The sequence below is a fragment of the Vombatus ursinus genome, unplaced genomic scaffold (assembly GCF_900497805.2).
Source record: "Vombatus ursinus unplaced genomic scaffold, bare-nosed wombat genome assembly UNPS02014870.1, whole genome shotgun sequence".
NCBI lineage: Eukaryota > Metazoa > Chordata > Mammalia > Diprotodontia > Vombatidae > Vombatus > Vombatus ursinus.
In genome coordinates, this window is record NW_020954648.1 from 943,890 (window position 1) to 968,740 (window position 24,851).

The following is a 24,851-nucleotide window of genomic DNA, read 5'->3' on the forward strand; positions in this document are numbered from 1 at the left end:
CTTCTTTCCTCCTTCTCTCTCCCTTACTCCTGGCCCTCCTCTCTTCTCTCCTGCTCCCTTCTTCCCTCCTTCTCTCTACTTTACTCCTGGCCCTCCTCTCTTCTCTCCTGCTCACTTCTTTCTTCCTTCTCTCTCCTTTACTCCTGGCCTTCCCCTCTTCTCTCCTGCTCCCTTCTTTCCTCCTTTTCTCTCCCTTACCCCTGGCCCTCCTCTCTTCTCTTCTTTTATCATCTCTTGTTCTGTCCTCCTCTCCCTCTCTCCTCACTGGTTTTAGAAAAGAGCAGTGACAAGGTCTCAGCGTTTTCTTAGCCCACAGTGCTTTGGCCCAGCACTTGGTAGGCACTGAATTAATGGATATTGACTATTGCCTGACAAATGGTCAGTGATTGTTTGTGAGGGCTGTATAACTAGCTTTTGCCAAAAACACACCACTTCTTCAATCCATTTTCAAGAGCGTGCACTGGATGGAACAGGAATGGAAGCCAGGGGTCTTCACTCCTCAAGCTGGGGCTCACTCCTTTGGCTCTAAAGGGACCCAAATTAACAACTGCTCCTGATACAGGCAGCAAAGTAAGGGCTCATGAGGTCCTCATGAGGCAGCTGTAAAGAAATCTTACAGGTAAACAAATATTGAACAACTGAAAATCGCTCCCACGTTTGCCCCTCCCCCATGGGGCCAAGGGGTGGAGAATTCCGCTGAGAGTTAAAGGCAGGGCTCCTTTTAAACAAAGCCAAGCGGAGTGCTGTGCGTGAGACTTTGGAGCTAACTAAGGAAGCCGGAGTTTCCTATGGGAGCCGCCCAGGGAAGTGAGTTGAGGCTCAGGTCCCAGCGAGAATTCCGTGTTGGAGCCAGGTGTCCTGAGAGCAGGCAGGCAGTAGATTCTCCAAAAGCTGCCAAGGCAGAGCCAGCTGCTTATGACCTCATGGAGGAGCGAGAGGTATGAACACCACATATAGAATGATATGGCTCTTACATAAGCCTTCCGTTCAGAGGAAACGGGGTTCAAAAGGAAATATTCCTCTCTGTGAAGCCCTGCCGGTCACAAAGGATGAACCAGGCAGCCTAGTGCCTGCTAATAACCCCACCACTGCTAACTAGGCAAAAGAGGACGACTTAGACAATAAAGACTCAGGCTTTTACAGGGATGAGAAAGACCCACCTCTCTTTTCCCCCTCCCTCATTTTCTTACCCTTCCTCTGCCTCTTCATTCTCTTTTTGTCCTTATCTGTGTCCTTCCTCCTTTTTTCATTGGCCTGGCTGTTCTACACCTGGCAGGTCCTGAACCCCTAGTGGTGTCTAGACCAACTCTGTCTGGCTACTCCCCTACTCAAGGTACCGGGAAGGAAATGACCAATGCATCAATGCCCTTTGAAGTGGCAGGCAACTACAGAGAGCTACTTCCTGTACGTCCCAGAATAAGTTACTGTCCCATCTGCAAAATGGGAGCAGACCACAGAATGTTGAAACAAGTCCTCTCCCCCACCCCAATGCACACATTTTAGAAATGAAGAAAGTGAAGCCCAGGGAAATTAAGTAATTTACCCAAGAATACAAAACTGGTAGATGACGGAGGGGAATGGGAAACAACCTACCTTCCCTCTCTTCTCCCTACTCTCCCATCCCTACAGTGGTAGCAGGACAATAGATCAGAGCCAAATTTCAATTGTTCCTTAATACTCCAGTAATCTTGGACCAATCATGTAACCTCTTTGGGACTCATTTTCCTCATCTGTAAAATGAGGGAGTTGGAGGAAGGGGTGAGAAGAGAGAATTTTGAGCTCAAAATTTAAAAAGAATGGTAAAAGAAATAATAAAAGATTTTTTTTAAATGAAGGGAGGTTGGACTAAAGTAATCACTTAACTGTCATTGATTAGGGAAGGTGGAAATTGAGGTAGGTCAACTGGCTCCAGGGTCAGTGGCATTTTCTATATTCCTCACCACCCTGCAATGACCAGGATGGTACAAAAGCTGTCAAGCCAGACACACTCTTGGAGAATTACCTCGAAGGGCCAGAGGACTCACGGGGGAACCTGAAGGGAAGACAAAGATGACAAGAGCAGCTGGCAAAAGAGAAGAAACTGAGGACAAAGAACAAAAAGATACAGATGGGGAGGGGTGCTGCAATTTCTAATTTAAACTGACCTAAAGATCCCACCAACAAGGCTTCTACCTCAAGGAGATCATTAAGAAAAAAAAAGAAAGACCTCACATACAACAAGATGCACTTTTTTTTTGTGGTATCAAAGAACTGGAAACAAAGTAGATGCCCACTGATTGGGGAATGGTTAAATAAATTTGGTCAATGAATTATTATTGTGTAGTTTAAAAAAAAAGATAATATAGAAAAAAATGGAAAAATGTATATTAATTGATGCACAAAAACGCAAGGCTACTATGTATTACATGGTATGATTGTATGTACGTACGTTGTATTATTATACAACAAACGTGACAATAAATACAAGAAAAAGCCCAAAACAATAGAATATGAAGGTTGCAAAGTTATAAAGAGTAAGCATGGTCCCAAAGAAAAGATATGAAAAGATACCTCCCCACCTGTACTTTGAAGAGGCAAGAAGTCCATGGGTTTGGAATACTGCCTATATTTAGATTTTTTTGAATGTCATTTGGGTCTGCTATTCACAGATCATATATTTAGAGCTGGAAAGGTTCCAACAGCCAGCCAGTCCAAACCCCTCTTCCCGTATGCCAGGTTCATGACCCCAGCATTATCCTCCCTAATTCTCTCCCACCTCACATATCCACTTGAAGATGCTACAGCTTGGTGATTCTACCCCCCACCATCCTCCTTTCTTGTCTCACACAGCTGTTCAGGCCCTTATTATCTCTTCCCGAGATCATTTTAAGACCCTCCGGATAGGTCTCCCTGCCTCAAGTCTAACCATTTCAGTCAATCCTTCACACTATTGACAAAGTGATCTTCCTTAAATACATCTGACCATGGTCAATCCCCTACTCAATAAATTCCAGCATCTCCCTATTGCCTCTAGAATAAAATTTAAACTTCTCTGTTCAGCTTTTAAAGCCGTTCACAACTTGGCTTCAATCTAACTTTCCAGCTTCATTGGACATTATTTCCTCTTGAAAAAGAAGATAGAGCCCAAGTGGCCCTTCTTTGCTTCCCATACAGGCCTGGCCATCCCTCATCCCAGGAATATATTCCCTCCCTTGACTCTGCCTCAGATGGAGAAGCCTTTCCTTGTAACCTTTCCTGGCCATCTCAACTGCTAGTGCCCCCTCATTTAACCTGCCTTTCGATTACTTTATATTTATTTGTATTTATTCTCTTTATGTTTATTTGGCATATACTTTGGTATCTCATTCCACCCCTACCCCCCCATTACTATTTAAGCTCCTTGTTAGCAGGGAATTGTTTCACTGATCAAATGCTCATCTCTAGTACTTAGCACAGGTGCTACATAGAAGTTTAATGAACATGTGGCGAATTATTGAACCATCTTACTTTATAAATTAAGAAACAAAGGCCCAGAGAGGTCTATGGTCTGCCCAAGGCAACAGGGGTATTAAGGAACAGAGCTAGAATTTGAATCCAGGTCTGAGGGGCAAGGGGCAGCTAGGTAGCTCAGTGGATAGAGCGCTGGGGCCTAGAGTCAGGAAGACCCGAGTTCAAATCTGGCCTCAGACACTTATCAGCTGTGTGATCCTGGACACTTAATCTGTTTCCCTTAATGTAATGGAGAAGAAAAAGGCAAAACACTCCAGGATCTTTGCCAAGATAACCCCATGGGCAGCACAGGGGTGCTGTGGTCCATAGGGTCACAAAGAGTCGGACACAACTGAACAACCAGGACAAAAACAACCAAGAAGCAAACTATGGATGGAGCAAGAAGGGACAAAGAGGGGAAATAAGGTTCTGTGTCCCCACTGTGGTAGTACTTTTGAAGACGTAAGGGCAAGGCAACCCTCCAAAGTTTGGATGGGATCACTTTGCAAATGAACAATTTGGCTGATTTTTTTTTTTTAAGTATTCACTGGCCAGGAGACACAGTAACAGCAATAATACTGTACAACGATCAACTATGAATGACTTAACCATTCTGATCAACACAACGACCCAAGACAATTTCAAATGACTTAGGAAAAGTGTTATCTCCATCTTCGGAGAAAGAACTGAGGAAGTCTGAGTGAAGATTGAAGCATGGTGTTTTTTTTTTTTTTACTTTCTTTATTTTTCTTGCTTTTTTTTTTTTTACAATGTGGCTAATATGATATGTTTTGCAGGATTTCACATGTATATTTGCTATAAAATTCATACGCATAATTTCACGTGTATTTTGCCTTCTCAGCGGGTGAGGGAGGGGTGGGAAGGAAAAAATTTTGAAACTCAAATTTTTCTTTAATGTTAAGAATGAAAAATGAATTCATTTAAAAAACAAACAAGTATTCCCTGGAGCCAACTTTCCTTCTCCAAAGCGATCCAAACCCACAGACCAAAGCTGAGAGGCTATGTAGTGTCTCAGGTAACTTTCAGCTTATCTCTCTACCTCAGTTTCTCCTCTCTGACATGGGGCAAATTAAAAAATTCATGTACTAGCTACTAACACAGAGTGGTTGTGGGGGGAAAAGAAACACTTGGCAAACCTTCCAGTATAGCAACACGGATTTCCTTTTCTTCCTCTATCTAGCTCTGGCGTTCTGTGCTTTGCTTTGACTGTGGTGTCAGACTGTGACATCACCGCCTTGACAGAAACAAAAACTCGATTCTGATGCCGGGCCTGGGACTTTCCCTGAGGTGCAGAGTTGGAATCTCAGAACAACGGGGGATAGGACAGGAAACAAGGCAGAAGCAAAACTAGAAATCACGGTTTTGCCCACCCGAGAAGAAAAAGGTCAGCGCTGTGTTGTTGTAAACCCCTTCTAATAAAGCAGCCAACCCTGCAGTAAGGAATGCTGGGGGGCCTCACCCAAACAGACAGAGCTCTGGCCAGGGGCTTCAGGGAAATGGCTGGTTGTTCAAGGCAGCGAAGTGAGGGCCCATCAATAGGGAAGTAAATGGCTAAAGAGATTTACGAAGGAAATGTGATGTCACTGGGGCTTAATAAATAATGAATGTTAAAAAAAATAAAAGAAAGAAAGAAAGAATGAATGTGAAGAGTTCAGGTCAAGTTGGACAGACATACATGAAATGAGAGAGGAAAATAAGCAGTACAAGGAAAATAGCTTTAATAATGACCACAAAGCCCTAAGGGCAAACATTTTTGGAAGATGTCAGAATTCTAATGAATGCAGTGACCAGTCTTAACGTGAAGCATGCTCCCCTCCTTTTGACAGAGGAGAGTGAGGGTGGGCCAGAGGTACAAAACAAGGGATATACCGCCAGGCATGGACAGCCTGTTTTTCTTAATTTTACTTCACTTTGGGAGAATAGCTAGGGTTTTGTGTGAGAAAAGCATTGAAAAGTCAATGAGGGAAGTTAAATCTCTTAAAGTGCATCAATAAAACTTAATTAAAAATAATGTGTGTGATCTTATATTTTTTACAGCTTTAGGTCAGTTATGTGGCCATAAAGATGTGTGCTTTACAAAACAAAAAAACAAAAATGCCTCTAACCGTTCTCATTTTTGGAAGGACCTTCCATCTAATCCTACCACATTTCTCTAAAATGCTCTTGGGCCCTGGAAATGGTATTGTAGTAGACGTGACTAAGAGGTCCCAATGTAGGACACAAATAACTATATTTTGAAAGATATAATATGTATGGAGAGCCCACTTCTATTTAATCCTCTTAGGATGAAGTGAATTGTGCATAATTACTTTAAAAAGCTCTAACAGTAAGTCAAGAGTGAATAGATGGGGAAAGTTAGGTGGCACAGTGGATAGAGCACTGGCCTTGAAGTCAGGAGGACCCGAGTTCATATCCGGCCTCAGACCAAACACTTGACACTTACTAGCTGTGTGGACCTGGGCAAGTCACTTAACCCCAATTGCAAAGAGTGAATGGAGTATGGATATCATTTTACACTGAGTAAACTGATGTACAAAGCATCTCCCACTCTGCTAGACTCATGCAACATAGCAGGCCTACCCCACCACAGATGCTAAAATATCTCATCTCTGCCAAACCCATGTCTTCCATGACTTCCCTGAGGAAAAAAAATCCCCCTCTGAAATTTAAATTGAATGGTGTTGTCATCAACCTTTAGACCAAAAGTTACCCAGAGTAATGTAAAAGAGAAATTTTTAAATGCTTATTTCATGACTGACAAGACAGTGATGACATTGAAAAGAAGGGGACAAGGGCTGGGGTCTGAGATGGTGGCAACAAAGAAACTGTTCAAAGTAATGTCAGACAGGACTGAAGCTGTGAGAAGACACCTAGGAATGGTTTATGAGCTCCGAAGGTGGGAGACAGTGGCATTTCTCCAGGGGGGGAATCTAGAAAACATGAACCTTTTATGAGATGATGGATAAAATGAAGGGAAAGCTTCACAGAAAGCCAAATATTATAGCAGACACCCCTCCCAACCACCCCCCCGCAAGGAAAAATGTTCCCCACACTGAGCCAGCCCATCTTGAAACTGAATTGCAGAGGAGATCTGACCAATCTGGTCACAAATTAGAGATTTCCTAGTACTCATAGAAAAATATTCCCTCTCCTAACATAGAATACAAGACCCCTCCATAATCTGGCTTTAACTGATCTTTTCTAACTTTTTTCATACTTTTAAATTCTGTTTTCTATTTCATAATTCTATATTCCAGCCAAACTGGGACAAAAATGTTCCTTATCTCGTGCCCTTTTCTGCCTCCCTGTACAAAAGCCTGAAAGAACTTGCTCATCTTGTATGTAAATAGTTATTTACACATTGTCTCTTATTCATTCTTTCAATAAACATTTAAGCCCCTACTACATGCTGGGCACTTGTGCTAAGTGCTGAGGATAGTCTCTGGCCTCATGGAACTTACAATCCAATTGGAACATAAGCTCCTTTACAGCAAAGAATTTTTATGCCCTTCTTTGAGCTTAGCACCAATACCAGCTAGGCAGCTTAGTAGTAAATGCTTGTTGACTCATCTTCTGGTATCTAAATTCTATTCTATTTCCATCAAACTACCAAAGGATTACTTTACAGAGTAGGGAAAAAAACCCAAAATTCATTCAAATGAACAAAAGGTCAAGTGTCTCAAGGGAAATGATGAAAAAACAAGTGGGATAGAAAGTAAGATAAGACAAAGCTGTAATCATCAAAACCATTTAGTGCTGGTTAAAATAATAGAGGTGAATCAATGGAAGTAATTAGGTACACAAAATACCTGTGCAATTACTGTCCCATCTCTTTCTCTACATCCTCCATAGGCTAATTCTTTGGTGCCATTACTATCTCACTGGTCCCAATATAACACGTTAGCTCTCAGTCTGTTGTTCTCTCTTTTGACAGATGACCGACCTGCCCCTTTCTCAGGTCATGTGTTCTTGGTGATGTTTGTATGCCACTTCTCTAAGGCCAACTCTTTGTTGGTGATATGGTGCAGTCTATTAGACACAACCACGCACCTTTCTATTGTCCTTTGTGTCACTTATAATTCTTCTTCCCTTCTGAGAGAGTGATGCCTGATGATTCACATTCATAGCCTGACTGGGAAAACATGACTGGGTACAATGGGAAGAGTGCTGGATTAGGAACTGAAGAACCCGAGTTCAAAGCCTGGTTTTGCCATATGCTACCTGGACAACTTTGGGCAAGTCACTGAAACCTAGCGGGGATTGTTTCCTCAACTGCAAAGTGAGGGGAAAGGACCCTTACAGTTTTGAAACCTATGATATTATGATTATTTTTTTATTTTGAACTTAAATTAAACAAGCTAATAAAATAAAAATCTTAATAAATAATATTAGCTTCTATATACATTGTGAAACAAGAGAGAATTGTACCTGAAACTGTAAATCTATTATGTAGCGCTTTTACTTTTAAGTATATAATAAATTCAACATATAACTTTGGTCTTGCAATATTAAAGAGATGGACTTTGGCAGCAGCAAGTAGTTTGGGACCAATGAAAGCAAAGTACATTTTTTTTTTCAAATGCAAAGCAAGTCTGTCTTCTTGTTGTCAATCGGCCCTTGACCCCATTCAATTTCATGTCCTTATCTGGCAATATGTGATTTTATCCATTTTGTTTTTCTAAAGCAGATGGTTACTCATAAATTTTGAATTTTTACATATTTCACTATTTGAGGGAGCAACCCAATTAGTACAATGCCATCTGCAACTCAAAGCCATTTGGGAAAACCTCCCATAATCAGTTTTAGGGTGGTTTCTTTGGTCAAGACCTGTGTTTTCATCAGAATAGAGATCTTTATACTAATGCAGAAAGGGAACCCATCTCTAATTTGTAGTTCTGGACAGCTATCTGGTCAACACTACCCATGGTCACTCAACTAGAATGTGTCAGAGCTAAGGCCAGATGCCTCTTGCTCCATCAATCAGGACATCTACTACAGCACTAGAATGTCAGTGCACATATCCCTGTTTTACTAAAGCTTTAACTCAATATTTGGTGAAATTCCTGAATAAAGTTATTTTTGGTCGGTCCCTTCTGTCCCTGGAGCTTATATCATTGTAACACATGGATGGGAAACACCTTGTTAGAAAACTTTTCACTCAAAAGAGATGCTATGATATTTTCTCTTTCCCTCTCAGTCTCAGTTGTGGATCCAAAAAGATAGGGAATCTATCATACAAAATCATTTCCCAAGACTTTTGAAGAATAGTATTCTGGATTGCAGAATGCTACCAGTATAAATGTTGGTTGGATGTGGTTGGACCTGTTATTAACACTGGACATCAGTATAATGCTGCCTTCAACTAATGCTACTTTTGCTACAATGCTTGGGGTGGCTTGGGTCCTTTGGTAGGCTGTGTACTCAGAAAGTAGGATCCTGGTGGAGATGGGAGGGTAGCCTGGAAGGAAGCATCTCCTACTATAACTGGGATGTTCTGGGAAATGGCTGCTGACCAGGGGGAAAGGAAAATGGCTTCTCTTACCTCACCCTGGCTCTCCTCCCTGAGGGTACTCTGTAGCATAGGGAAATTGTGGGGAGCTTGATTGGGATTTTCCTTAAGGAATCTGAACATGGTTTCCCAATTTCCATGTGAGTTACTAGGAAGGGCTATAGAGATGCAGGGCAGAGTTTCACAGAATTTAAAGAGAATTCAGGTGTTATCTAGTCCCATAGACCAAACTAGATGAGAGTGTATCTCAACACACTGAGACATACACAGTACAAGTAGTCACCTCCAGCTTTTGTTTTAATACCTCCATTAAGGCTGGCCATTCTCTCTCTAGGTAGCCCATTCCATTTTCAAGTGGCTCAAACCTAAATTTGCCTCCTTCCAAAGAACAAAGGCAAATCTAGAACTATATGACTTGCCCAGAATCACACAGAAAGAATGCTGGACTTAGTAAGAAGATCAGGGTTCAAATTATGGCAAACTCATCAAACTTTTCGAAGCCTCAATTTCCTCATCTATAAAATGGGGATATTAATACTGTACTATCAACTGCAGAATTGGTGTAAGGGAAGTACTCTGTAAGAGTAATTAAGTTACTATTAGTAATTAGTAATTACTAAAAAGCAAACTCACTTTAAATCCCCATATTTTGATCACATGATATATTTAAACCATGACCCAAGCTCCCAGAACCCAGTTGCCTGAGTACCGCCCAGCACTACCCCTCTCCATTCCAATTCCCCAGCTCCCAATTCTTTGAATGCTGCATCATTCTCCTAGATCTTCTTCTCTTACTATGTTAAGGGGCATGGTCTTCCTGCCACTACAATTGGCGGATGGGGTGCAACCCTAAGCCCAAGGAAACACAGAGCCAGTCAACTTGTGAAATAGAATGAGAATGCAAAAGGGTGGTACAGCAGGGAGACCGGGTGTGGGCACAGCTTGGATTGGGAGTATCGCTAGGTCAGGCCCAATACCCTTTCTATGATTAGTGAAACTGATATCGAGGAACCAGGAAGGGCAGGGAAGAGGCAGATAATATATTCTCTGTGGTAGGCTTACATCACAAACTTGGTACCTCAGTGCCTCAGTTTACCCAAATGGTAAAAATGATGTATATAGTTGTTCGCATGTTGTCTCCCCCATTAGAGGGAGCTCCTTGAGTAAGGGGGCTTTCCCCCCCTTTCTTGCACCTATAAAACTTTTAAACTTATTAAAACTTAACATAGTGCCTAGCATATAGAAGGTACTTGATTAATGCTAGCTGACTACCTGTTATGTCCCAAAAGAGAAATGACTATGTATCAGGAAGAAAGGAAGGAAATTGGGAAGGACATATTATATTATGTGATCACGTGCTCTACTCTGGAGCTTCACTGTACGTGGCCCAGGTTTTCAAAGGCTATGCCAAGATACGGCCCTACTCAGGTTATAAAGGCTTGGAGGATGTGGGACCACATATCTGTTGTCCAAAGACTAGACTATAAGCTAGAAGACAACCACAACCAGGTTGGTCTTTAACCCCAGCAGCTCATGAAGAGTTGGATGAGTGCCTTGAGTTTTGAAACAGATAAAGAGATTCACATCTTGAACAGATACTTCACTTTAAGCAAGAAATACATTGTGGGAAAGTTGTGGGCATCATCTAATTGGCAAATATAGCCAAAAAAAAAAAAAGACAAATGTTGGCGGGTCTTCAGAAAAGAATATTAACTGATATAGAGTATAGTGAGTAGAACCTAGAGAAAAATATATATGAGAACAAGGCTACAAAAACAACTTTGAGACTCATGATGGAAAATACTATCCACATCCAGAAAAAGAACTATGGAGTCTAAATGCATACTATTTGCTCTCTCTTTTCTTTTTTTTTTTTTTCTTCTTTCTCGTGTTTCCTCCCATTGGTTCTAATTCTTCTTTACAACATGACTAATGTGAAAATGTTTAATATGAATGTATATGTAGAGCCTCTATCAGATTGCATGCTGTCTTAGGGTGGGGGGAGGGGAGGAAGGGGAAGAAAATTTGGAACTCAAAATCTTATGGAAGTAAATGTTGTAAACAAAAAATTAAAGTATTTTTTTAAAGAAAGGCAAAATTTTTTTAAAAATTAAAACAACTTTGAAAGTCTTAAAAAGTCCAATTAATGCAGTAATCTGCCAGGATTACAGAGAATCACTGTATGCTGCCCACCTCCTAATGGAGAGGTGATAGATTCAGGGTACAGATTAAGGGATTTGTTTTTAGAGCCCAGACAATGTTGGAATCCATTTTGTTTGAATATCTAGTGTTTGTTTAAAGGTTTTCCCCAATTCCCCCATCCCAAGATACTTTTAAGTTAAAAAAAATTTTAAAAATGTTAAGAACTCTGAAAACAAACAAAAAAAAGAACTCTGATCAACACAAGGATCAGCCAAGATTCCCAAAAACTGATAATGAAAAATTAAGTAAAATGAAAAATTATGGTACATGCATCTAATGGAATGCTATTATGCCATAAGAAATGACAAGAGGAATAGTTTCAGAAAAATCTGGGAAAACTTGTATGAACTGATGCAGAGTGAGGGCAAAAAAACCAGAAGTGCATGGTGAATCTTTTTATAATAAGATCTTCCTGTAGCATAAAGATTAAATGTTCACATATTAGACTTGCTTAAAGAGAAGAAATATATCCATCACAGACCGCGTTAGTAATACAGAACCTGTCTCAACACCCTGGCCACTGACCAATATTTCGGAGAGCAAGGCACAACGGATCTCCAAGGACAGCCGAGATCTTCAGGATGCACATGAAGAGAAAAGCCCCTTCAGGAAGAAAAAGGGAGAGTATCCTGGCTATTTTACAGACAATCTTATTAAATCTTCAAGATACTGGATTGGCTCAGTCTAGAACACAGCTTCCAGCCCCATCACAAGAAACCAGCAGTGCCTACGTACGCAATATCCTTTTCACCCATTTGTAAGAAAGGGGCTCACATGACAAGGCAAGTACCTCTCTTTTTCGTAGAGTGGGAAGACAATAGATGTGGAACTTTATACATATACTGCCAGATTTGGTTGACATATTGGGTTAGTTTTGCTGAATTGCCTTTTTCCCTTTCTTTTTCATTCATTGTTACAAGGCTTGGCTCTGTGTGTGTGTGTGTGTGTGTGTGTGTGTGTGTGTGTGTGTAATTTAGAAAGAGCTCTCTGCTCAAATATGAATCAGAACCTGAATTTGCAACCAAGTGGGACATTCTGGTCTGACAGGAGAACAAGACTGATTTAATGACATAGAAAAAATCTGTCTAAAATTCCCAGTGGTAGGGCAGCTAGGTTGCACAGTGGATACAGCACTGGCCCTGGAGTCAGGATGACCTGAGTTCAAATCAGGCCTTAGATACTTACTAGCTTCATGACCTTGGGCAAGTTACTTAACCTTGACTGCCTTCTAGAAACAGAGACAGAGAGGTTACTCGTCACTTCCACTCAGCCCAGGACAAACAAGGATGAAGGTTCTCTTTTAGCCCTTGTAGGGTTTGGTCAGTTAGGGAAGGGACAAGTCTATGTCTCAGTTTCCCATCAGAAATACTAACAATCACATGAGTTTAATTACAAGGGAGCCAAAAAGACCATCCCTGAAGGAAGTACTTTATAATCTCAAAGTAACCAACAGGGAGGGATGTGACAACATGTGCCCTGCCTTTCTAGTGGGATTTGGAGTTAGGAAGAAAAGAGTTAAAAAAAATAAACTCTGGACACTTAACTAGCCAAATGACCCTGTGCAACTTACTTCTTTCATCCTCAATTTCCTCATCTGTAAAATGGGAATGAGAGCACCCTTAGAGGGTTAAGAATCAGATGAGTTAACCTATGTAAAATGCTTTGCAAATCTTAAAGAATTATATAAGTGAAAGCTATTTGTGTACATAGACTCTTAAAGGACATAAGACAGCCCCCAATGACCATCATCCCAGTCCTAGAACTCTCTAAAGGGCAGAGCACCACTCCTGAAGGGCACGAGAGATGTTCATAAAGCACTTAGCACAATACCCGGGCCACAGTAGGTGCTTAATACATGCTAATTCATTTGGATTGGGACAAAGCTAGGACCCTCTCAGGATTCCAACTCAATAGGACTGGTGGAGTTGATGGGGAGGGAAAATCTCAGGACCAGACTCCTGTCCTGGGAAGTGAGGAAACTAGTACCAGCCCCTAAGTTCAGGGATGACCTTCATCCACACTCACATTATTCCCATGCTGGTAACCCTGTGACATTGCCAAAAGCATGAGGTAGCTAACGGATATGATCAAACTCAAACAGAAACAGGGGTCACTAACAGGTCCATAAGAACCCCTGTGGCCACACCCTGAGTGGGAAAACGAAACAGTGTTGCCAGCCCCAATGTGGCCAAGTGTTAGATGCCTGTGATCTAAGACGGAGCAGCTAAATGCTAAGGTACCCAGTGAGTCAGATGCCTTTCCCAGGATAACAAAGCTAATGAATCACACAGGCAGAATTCAAATCCAGGGCATCCTGACTTTTGGCCCAGCACGCTTCCGACTCTGCTCCCTCCTACTGAGGATTTTATGACACATGTCACAAAGCACATCTTCTCATTTGACCTTCACAACATTGATGGAGGAATGGTAAGCATCATTTCTATTTTACAAATGAAATGAAGGAGCAGGAGGGCAGCTAGGTGGCGCTGCGGATAGTGCATGGCCTGGAGTCACTAGCTGTGTAACCCTTGGCAAGTCACTTAAATCCTGTTTGCCTCAGTTTCTTCATCTGTCAAGTGAGCTGGAGAAGGAAATGGCAAACTGCTCTAGTATCTTTGCCAAGAAAACACCAAATGGGGTCATGAAGAGTTGGGCTCAACAGAAAAAAGGATCAAGAAGGTGGTCCTATAGCTGGTAATTGTCATCATCTGGATTTGAACACAGGTCTGCCTGATTAAGCCCAGCATTCTACCCACTAGTCAGAAGACCTGGGTTCAAATTCTCATTAATAACTGGGGACAAGTCACTAATCGTCTCTTGGGTTTACTTTTCTCAACAGTAAAGCTGTTTGAGATCTCCCTCCAGATTCTAACTAGCTTCCTGCTTTCCTGGTGTTGAATGAAAGACAATCCCTCATGGAGAAGATGGAACCTTAAACATGCAGACAACACCCTTCTATTTCTCTAGGCGGATAGCTATGTGTGTGTGTGCTGGTAAACCAACTCTCTGGGAAAGAAAGTGTGCACAGAATGTCCTTTTGAATTTAATCTGCATTATTAAAATGATTAAAAATAGCATCTCCCCTTCCTATCACTTTATTAAGTCTAGACAATCAACAAAATGATAAATGAAGCCCTGATTTCTAGCCTTTGCCAATCAGTTCAATTCAGCGGGCTCCAGCTTACTCGTGGGTGTAGCTAATATGTACTGAAACCGAGGGTAGCTGAGCTTTTCCAGTAGTGAGTCACAAGACAAAAAAAAATGCTTTGGGGGGGGATGTAAGAGGTGCAACATAAATTTAATTACATAATTACATTTGGCTTCAATTATAATTACTAACTAATCCAAGCAGACCAGCATGATATCCTGGTGACAAGTCAATTACTCAAGGGCACCAGAGCAGGTGGTTAGGCCCACAGGTTCATGTGTGCCAGCTAATTAAATGACCATTTCCTCCCCTCCTTAAAAAATCTTATTCTGGCCTACCTTGGAGTCATAGGCATGTGGTCTGTAGATATGCTGGGCTAAAAACAGCAGACCTAGGAATTCAATCAGACCCCAAAGCATCCCTGGATTTATATAGGATCACAGATTTAGAGCAAGAAGAAACCTCAGAGGTGACAACAAGATGGTGCAGTGGATAGAGCATTGGCCCTGGAGTCAGGAAGATGTGAGTTCAAATGTGACTTCAGAAACTTACTATGTGATCTTGGGCAAGTCACTTAACCCCAATTGCCTCAATAAAAAAAGAAGAAGAAATAATCTTAGAGTATATGTAGTCTGTTCTCATTTTACAGATGAGGAAACTGAGTCCCAAAGAAGTTAAGTGGATTATTCATGGGCATAGAGATAGAATTTAACAGAACTGGGGGAAGAACCAAGGCCCATCTGGAAAAGGCAGTTACATTTTCCAAAGCACCAGGATGATACTGGGAGAATTGCTCTCTAGGGAGACACACTGCCCGAGGCTTGTGAACAGATCTTGCAGTCTGGAATGCACAACCCATATTGCAACAAAACCCTTTGGATAGAGCCTGGGTCATCAAGGAAACCCCTCTCCCCTAATCCTAAACCAACCTTGCCTGGATGTGCCTCCAGGGTTTGGGGCTCTACCCCAACCCCCCCCCCCAATCTTCCCAACTTCCAAAGAGGATTCCCAAATCCTCTGAAGGCCCCACCCAGCAGGGAACTCAAATCTCTGATCAAATACTAGAGGAACAGTACACAGCACTGAGAGTGATGTTAATATGTAACTTACTCGCCACATTCAGCCACTGTGTCCCACGTAGACGTAAAACCTCTAGGCTTAGTAGGTTTTCTTTCACTTTATCACTTTCAACTCGCTGGATTCCCTTACTGCTTAGGTTGATGCTTACTGCTGTTCCCCATATTATCATCTCTGACCATCACAACCCCAGCTCTTTCTTGTGCCCTCACACTCCAGAAAAAAACAAAGCTTCATGATAATTAGTCACAATTAATTAGTCATAATTAACACTGGGCAGCCAATAGAGGCCAGGCCTGCAGTCAGAAATTCTCATCTTCCTGAGTTCATATCTGGTCTCAGACACTTACTAGCTGTGTGACCCTGGGCAAGTCACCTAATCCTGTACAATGAGCTGGAGAAGGAAATGACAAATCACTCCAGTATCTTTGCCAAGAAAAACCCCAAATGGAGTCACCAAGAGTTGGACACAGATTGAAAATGACTGATCAATGAACAAGTCCAGCACTGCTCACTGGACAGTTAGGAAAAGTGGGCCCCAAAAGGTAAAGTAGATTGCTGTTTCAAAATCTCTCCATCCTCTCTACCAACCCCATGTTTACAATTCTATCATTCCCTCCCCCACTCTCCCAGAAGTCTCCTTAGTTCATGAGTCCCTGGTTATGGAATCACGGACCTAACTTTCAGCCTTGGCTCTGTTACTTACGATGTGTATCCTGTTAGACAAGTCATTTTGATCGCTGAGAAGCTTCAACTGATGGATTGGAGCTAGTAACCCTAAGGTCTTTTGTTTATCTCACAAACATCCCACCCTACTCCCTAACTTGGAGCTTTCACTAAGGCAACTCCCTTCCTCAATAACCCATGAACTTTGCTCTCCTCTTCACTCCTCACCTCCTAGGCTCAGTGGTCCCATCTCTCCAGAGTCCTTTCTTAGGATTCAGCTGCATCTTCTCCCCCAGCCCCTTCCCTACCAGCACCATGCCTTTACAAATCCAATTCCTCCCCATTCTTGCCCAGGGAATACCCTCCCTACTTTACAGTAGTTCACATTTACATAGGTTTACAAAGGGACATTCTTTGAATGGAAATCCATTCACCACCCTCCAGAATTCCCCACCAGGCCCTAAAGCAGAGGACTTTTTACACACCTGACTCCCCCATTAAACTATAAACTCCTAGAGGGAAGGAACTGCATATTGCCCAGGGATTAGGAGAGTTCCTCAAACACAGCAGGAAATTAATAAACATTGATTGACTAGCACCCATTTTCTCACTTGACTCCCACAGTAACTTGAAAGTAGAATGTGTAGCTATTCTACAGGGCTCAGCAGGCTTAACCGACTTGCCCGGGAGGCTGGATGGGAATTTATGTCTTGGCTCAAAAGTGGGAGCTGGTGGTACAGTGGATAGAGCTGGGTCTGGGTCAGGAAGAACAGAGTTCAAATTCAGCCTCAGATACATGCAGTGTGTGACCATGGGCTAGTTACTTAACCAATCTACCTCAGTTTCTCAACTTTAAAATTAGCATAATAATAGCAGCCACCTCACAGGGTTGTAGTAAGATAAAATGAAATAATATTTGTAAAGCACTTAACTCATAGCCTGCCTTCCTTCAAAAGTTCAGTGTCCTGCCTACTCTAAGGCCACCACAGTTTACTATGTACTGTAGGAACTTTCCATCTTTCAAAATCCAGAAAAAAAATGATTCCCTTTAGGAAACCCTTCCTGATTGTGCCCAAATACATCCTTAATTTCTCCCTCACATTGCCGTTAGCACAATTTGAATAAATGTAGAGAAATAAGAGCAATAGCTCATATTTAGATGGTGCTTTAAGGTCTATAAAGCTCTTCATGTTATCTTATTTAATCCCAGTATATCAACATGCATTTATTAAGCATTTACTGTATACTATGTTAAATCACTAGGCACCATGTTAAATTAGGAGAATAAAACTACAAGCAGAAAGGCAGTCTCAGAATCATTTAAACTGGTGACCACCATGATTTGGCCAGGGGTACACAGTTATATTGGGCTGATTTGAGATAGAGAAGGAAAGCAGATGTTCTTTGATTCCTGCCCACCCATTTCTCATTAGTGGACAGCCCTATAACAGCCTAGCAGAGTGACTAAATCATGGTAGGTGTTATTAAAGAAAGAATCACCTTGTGAAACTGTGTGCTGTGACATCAAAATGGCTAACTCTGGGCCAGGTGAAGAGATATGAGAAGGCATCTCTTCTCTTCAGAGCACACATAGAGGTCTATGGGTTTGGAGCACTACCTCGAATGTCAGTTTTTTTGTTTGTTTTACTACCTTGGTTTTTCTGAACTTGTTCTCCCCCTTTTATTCTATCATAAGTGATGGGTTCTCTGGGAAGGGAAGGAACATTGGGAAATGGATGTGATTTTTTTAAAAAGTATTAATTTTTTTAAAAGAAATATTTGTTGAGACTATCAGGCATTTTTTTTTACCCAACAACTCCAGTTCTCTCCCCTCCATCCTTTCCTCTCTTCTCCTGCTGTGTCACCATTACTCCTCCCAATGGCTCTGGGGGAGTGAGAGGTAAGACAAAAAAAGGTCATTTTTTTATACGCAAGTATTTCTGGTGTCAATATAAGATATTGGGCTAAGTGTTGGGCTCCAGCTTAGGTCTTACTCCAATGCTTCTACCTGGCATGAGAATGACCCTGTGTTGTCAAAAACTATGCAAACAGAGGGCAAACACTGGCAGATCCAGAACAGGCAATATAATCAGACAAGGCATGTGTATGGTTGAGTCCACCAATCAGAAACTCATGAAGCCATTGAGAGTTATGAAAATTCTTATACCGGGGGCAGCTAGGTGGCGAAGTGGATAGAGCACTGGCCCTGGAGTCAGGAGGACCCGAGTCCAAATCCAGCCTCAGATACTTGACACTTACTAGCTGTATGACCCTGGGCAAGTCACTTAACTACACTGCCTAGCAAAAAACAAGCAAAAACAAACAAAAAGAGGAAATCCTTACACTGTTGAATGACAAGAATTTTTTAAATATCAAAGGAGTCTAACATATAGAAAGGCAACATATTACTGTGAATAAAATCATGGAATCAACTAGACTAGGATTCAAATAAAGCCTCAAGCCGTTATTAACCATGTCACCCTCAGCAAGTCTTTAACCCTCAGTGTAGCTCAGTTTCCTCATCCTTAAAATAAGGGGGTTGGCCTCTTAAAGTCTCTGCCAGTACGATTCCATGAAATATTGAAAAAAGAGGAAACAGTATTGAAGGAGAGAAGGAAAAAAAAAGAAGCTAAGTAAGGGTAGGTGATCACTTCATCAAGTGATCTTTTCATCACGCCCTACGACTGTCTGGGATATTACCAGAGCTTGGAACAAGCTTTGCCCTCTCTCTAGACAAAGCAGCTTCACTGAAGTACCCCATCCCGAATGCCCCAAAAGGTAGAGAGAAGAGTCAGAAGACTTTGGTTTCAATCCAATGTGTGGTGCGTAGGGAAAAAAAACCCCACTGTATTTGGAGTCAATAGAACCAGGGTTCAAATCCACAGTCAGAAACCTACTGCCTATAAGACCTTGAGAAAAATCACTTAACTTCTTAGTTCTGTTTCCTCACCCACGATATGAAGGGGTTAACTAGATGAGGAAAGACTTCTTTACCCAATGGTTCTATGTTTCTATTCACCCAGTTTTCCAAATTGAGTAGATGAGGGTGAGCATATACCTTACCAAGGTCCTTGGGACTGATTTTTTTTTCTTTTTGTCTGCATTTCCACAAGTCTGTGACACAGAGCAGTTGCTAATTATGTACCTGTTATCTGACTGCAATCTGGGCCAACCCACCTTCTGTCACTCTTAGGCCTTGATTTCAGGGCTCTTTGTGTGTGGGGGGTGGCTTTTGTGTTTCAGCCTGGGCTAGTAAGGGCTTTCAATCATTATTTTTCTGTTTCATCCAGCTCTTTGTGACCCCATTTGGATTTGTTGTTGGTTTTTGTTTTTTTGGTTTTTTTGCAAAGATACTGGAATGGTTTGCCATTTCCTTCTCCAGCTCATTTTACAGATGAGGAAACAGAGGCAAACAGGGTTGAGTGACTTGTCCAGGATCACACAACCACTAAGTGTCTGAGGCCAGATGTGAACTCAGGGTAGATGAGTCTCCCTGACTCCAGGACAGGCACTCTATCCACTGTGCCACCTAGCTGCCCCAGTGTGGTTTTAAATGGTGCCTATATATGATCTGCCTGAATTGCTTGCAGGGCTAATTTTCAGTATGAAAATTTTCTGTTTTAAGGAGTGACAACTACCTCAGAAAACCCCAAATGCTTGCTATGAATTAAGAAACTTCTCCAAACTGGTACAAGATGAGGTTCATAAAGGATACTGTGCCTTTAAGACACTCTGTGTACGCAAACAAAAGAATCTGTTTTACTTTTATCAGAAAAACTGATATAAATCATTGCTACCCCTAAACTTGCACTCCATCTTTTTGTTTTCTTACAGGATCCACACCAAGGATTCATGCAGATGCCATGGCCAAAGCAGGCCAGTTTACTGCAGCCACACCCTCCTCCCTGCCACCCTCAAAAGCTCCCAGCTATTTCTGCTAGTAGGTAATGGAGGCGCCGCTTCCAGATTCCCTCTTTTCTTTCTACCAATACACAAATGAGTATTCCACTGTCCCCACTGCAGATAAAATAGTGCACAGAACCTTAGGATAACATTTCTAAAAGGTTTTGCTGGCTCCTACCTTACCAAGACTACTTCACACTCCACACATACTGTATTCAGTAGGTTCCTCTCCCCAATTATCTTTTTCCATGAAGTCTTCTTTCCCACCCCACCCCCAAAAGCCCCTCATTCTTCTCCATTGCACCACCCTGCATCCAACATTTCTACTTTGTGTTCTCCAGTGGAGGAGGTGGGCAGTAATGACACCTTTTCCACATGTCTTATCTGGAGATAGATATTCTGGGCCAAGAGAATCTCTATTATTACTATTCACGGTAAGAGCAACATCAGCTGACATTTGTGCCGCAACTATGCTTTTTTCAGTGTTTTTTTTTTTATGAACATTTTATCATCTGCTGCACACAATAACCCTTTCAAATTGGTAGGGCAATTACTATTATCCCCATTTTAAAGTTGAGAAAAACTGAGCATGAAACATAGTTTGCACAAGACCCTGAGGTAGGATGCAGCTGCTCACTTTTCAAAGTCTGACAGCACTGTCTGCATCTCTCTTTATGCATTGAACATCGTGTGTATTGGCGTTATTGGTCTACAGATATTACTTATCTTCCTTCTCCTCAGATTAAAAGGGCAGGAGACAAATCTCATCCAGGTCTCCCTCAGGGAGGGTGAATGACAAGGGTGGCAATTGTCCCATTTTTAAATGTAATAAACTGAGGTACAAAAATGCTAGCTGACTGGTCCAAGGTCACACAGAAAGGACAAATAGCTATCACTTCTCAGGCTGCCTTTTCTCTGCCCCTTTTGAGCCTTTGACTGATTTTCCCATAGTCCAGACATACAAATCCTGGGGCTAACTTAAAGTCACCCCCAACTACACACCGTTTGGAGGGTTGCTGTGGGGATTCCACTTCCCCAGAATCTGTCAGCTGCAGAAAGAACATACGCTTCCCTCATCCCTTCTTGCTCACACCTAACTGATCCGAGTGGCCAAGAACCTCACCAATAGGAAGGAAGACCCTCTAGCTACAATTCCCAGACCTCAGAAGTCTCTCTGCTGTTACTTTTTTTTTAAGCCCACAACCTCATCGTTCTTTCAAGTCGGCATTTTTTTACCCACCAACTCCAGTTCTCTCCCCTATGTCCTTTCCTCCCTTCCCTGCTGTGTCACCATCACTCCTAGTAGCTCGCGGGTGTGTGTGTGGGGGGGGGGGGGTAAGACAGCTAGTTGCTCTTCTCCCCCTAGAAAGGATAATCATAAACCTTGGGCCCAGGTGGGCATGGAGGTTGGATTTCAAGTGTCCCTCGAGTCGAGAAAGAATCCCCAGCGCCAACTTGATCTCTTCCGGTTTGGATCACTTCGGATTTTCCTCAGCTTTCTCATTAGGCTGCCACTGCATTCACTTCTCAGAACAGAAGTAAAACTATTCTACGTGAAGGGGGAAGACAAGGGTTCTCCAATGCGCCTGGGGGCATTTTTGCAAGAAATAAATTCCTTTGTGTGTATAGAGGATAGACTACGAATAGATCCCAGGTGGTCCCTACATGCTAAAGGAGTTTGTTCCCTTAAGGAGCTCTCACACGTTGACTACGGCCAGCACTCTGGATGCTTAACTGAGTGGCCAGTCAGAATTACTTAACCAAAATTTTATTTACAACCGGCCCCATTACCTACCTACCCACATGCTCCGTGACTACGATGGGCTACTTTAAAAGGGTCGTCCTCCTGCAGGTAACTAACTGCCTTAGGAACTTCTTTCCCCACCTGCCTCTGCTTTCTTATTCCCTCCGGGTTCACCAATTAGGAGATTTTTGTTGCTTCCAACTCACAAAAAGGAAAGTGATCAGATTGGAGGAAAGGAGGGTGGGAAACCAGTGGATAAGATGAAATCCGAGAGGCGTATGAATGGCCCCGTACAGCTCCATCAGCTCTAGAGCCCCTCTGCAGTCCCAAAAGGCCTTTTTCTCCCAGCTATTTCCTGGCCGGGACGGATAGACCTAAAACACACTCGCAAAGGTTTGCACCTGTTTTCTTGGGGGCAGGGGTGGGGCGTGCTGAAGCTGTAGGATTCAGGTTGACCCAAGGTCAGGGCTCAACGCGTGGCCGTTGCCACCGCTGGTCCAGTCTCCAAGGGGGTGGCCATGTGGGTGCCCCCACCACGGGGCTCACATCTGGGGTGCGAGCGCCTACATGCCTGCCTGAGCACCCCGAAGGCTGGCAAGAGGAATGACGGTTACGGGATGAAAGAAGAGGGAGGTGGAGAAGAGAGTCTCTCCGACAACTCCCGGAGGGGAAGGAGAGAAGAGGGCGCGCCAGGGGCCAGGCGGGGACTGGGGCCGGGGCCGGGGCCGAGCACGCACTCACCCCATCCACTGGGCAGCATCAGCAGCACCAGCAGCAGCGGCGGCAGTAGCGGCGCCGAGCGCATCCTGTCCTCGCAGCCGGGCCTCCGGAGCAGGTGGCTGCGGGAGTTGTGCCGGACAGGCTCCGGTCCCGGAATCGGGGAGCGCGGTCCGGACTCCGCTGTCGCCGTCCCCGGCGCGGCGAGGGGCAGCTTGGTCGGTGGCGCGACTGCTCTGGGTCCCCGCGGCCGGGTGCCGCGCGTCTCGCTCTCCGCGACTGCTCAGCGGGCCCCACTCTCTGCAGCTCCCGCTCCTCCTCCTGCTGCCGCAGAGCCGGGGCTGGGTGCGTAGCGCAGTCCGGGCGCTGAGCTTGCGGCGGGCGAGCAGCCTGAGGGGACTGACTGCCGCCGTATCCGAGGCGGGGTGGGCAATGCTGGGGCTGGGGGCGGTGGCTACAAGGCGCTTCTTCACGTATGTCCCGTCCCTCCCCCCCTTCCCACACCCCCTTCCCTCCCCTCCCCCCAGGAGCCGCCCGAGGCGGCGGCGGCGGCGGCGGAGGGGCTGGGCGGGCACTCCGGTTTGGAACAATGAGCAGAAGGAGGAAACTCCGCCCTGGGCGAGAGAAGAGGAGCTGGAAAGGGAGGGAGAAAGAGAGAGCCGCGGGCAGAGCCAGGGGGCCTCCTCCCCCAGTGAGAGGAGGACAGCGATTGTGTGTGCTGGGGGAGTTAGTGGGAGAGGGGTTGCGGGATCTAGCCTTTTGGAAGAGTACACATGTGTGGCGGACTGGAGCCCGTGGCAAGAGCACAGGTGGTGTGAACACGTTGCACTAACCTCCTAAACCATCTATCTCTTCTCCTGTGCACGTGTTCCTGAGGAATGGTCCTTTTTGGATAACTCCTCTGTACGTGGGATAATCAAACTGCTACCAAAACACACCCTCCATAGCAGTACACCATTTTTAAACATTGTGCATAATGCTAAAGTAATGCTTTATCAACAACTCGCAAACACATACCCGTGGGTAATCACAGTATTTACATGCATCCCGGGACCTCCGGGAGCAAAGAAGCCAAAAGTAAACAGTAGGGCTTTGTTAAAAACAAAAAATCGACTCTAACTTTTGAGTGTTCCACAAGCCCTCCCTGAAGTAAAGTGGTAAAATTGAATTTTACAGGTAAATAGAACTCAGTTCCCCCAAAAGTCAGCTAAAGAAACGTAATAAACAAGGCTTTCTAATACCTTTCAAACTATAAAGGGATATAAGATTCTAGTGCTTATGATCTCCCAACTCAACTCAGCCAACATTTATTATACACATTTCGGACAGAAAATCGTGCTAACGCTGGAGAAATAAAGATCAGTTAATCATCAAACATTTACTAAGCAATTGTTATGTACTACATTGTGCTGGGCGGGGGGGGGGGGCATTCAAAAACCAAAATGCCAAGTTCCAGCCTTCAGAGAGTTTACTTTTCTCTGGGGATAAGAGGGGGCGGAAGAGATCGAGATTTAACATAGACCATACCTACTAGAAACTTATCTAACAAGAATAATAATACTTATATATAACAGTAACTCTAATACAAGTTAGAGCAATCAAATCTACAGAGAGGTCAAATTAAACAGAGTGGTCTGAGAGATTTCAAGTGAGCAGGGAGGGATCCTCGTGGTGTGGGCAGAGTGAAGAACAGGAAGGAAGTTGCATTTCCATTAGCGGTGATAATAGGTAAGGGCCTGGAAATCTTCATCGATTAATAAAAAGCAATAATTTTACTAATTTTTCTCCTTGAGCAATCCACGATAACTAGTTGGAGAGGAGATTGGATAATTGTTAGACACAGGGTACCGGTCTGCCAGACACGGGATAAATGATGTGTCTTCAGACATGTGATAGAGATGTGTTTAATCCAGGGGTACAGGAGCCTTGCAAATCCTCTGAGCTCAGGGGCTTGATCTAGAGATTCCCATCTGTGCAAAAGCAGCTAGACCTGGAGCAGTGTCTTGTTTTCCAGGCTGTTGGGCTCTGAGCATGGGAACTAGCTGACAGGCTTGTTTTTAACAGGAAGTTTCTGCATGGCTCATTCTGGCCTCATTTGCCAGGTACCATATAGGAAGAACAGAGGATGTTCCCTGTAATTCTCTCTGTGTACCTATGTGACTTTAATGGTTAAGAAAAAAATCCCTACCTCCTCATGTCAGCAGATTTGCTTCTCAGTCCCTCTCCCCCGTTCACCAAAACAAATGTGCCAGATTTCAGTCGAACAATTTTTTTTGAAAGACATCAGTTCTGTATCTAAGAGATGTTGCCTGACTTAGCAATGCATGTGTTTGTGCATTTTTGTACAGGGACACACCCACTCAATGAATCCATTCCACTAAAAATGACAAAGTTCT

The 24,851-nt window shown here is 43.4% G+C and overlaps 1 protein-coding gene across 1 annotated transcript in view; it reads right to left on the bottom strand.

Annotated features, from left to right (window-relative positions):
* The window catches only part of PODXL (podocalyxin like), a 58,055-nt gene extending 34,554 nt beyond the window's left edge, over positions 1 to 23,501 (bottom strand). Inside the window, exons 1-3 of the mRNA XM_027842294.1 lie at positions 23,473 to 23,501; positions 22,753 to 23,206; positions 22,480 to 22,720 (exon numbers count right to left, since the gene is read on the bottom strand). Of these exons, the coding sequence (XP_027698095.1) occupies positions 22,480 to 22,720; positions 22,753 to 23,206; positions 23,473 to 23,501 (724 nt within the window). The remainder of the gene's footprint in view (positions 1 to 22,479; positions 22,721 to 22,752; positions 23,207 to 23,472) is intronic.
* Positions 23,502 to 24,851: the final 1,350 nt, after the last annotated feature.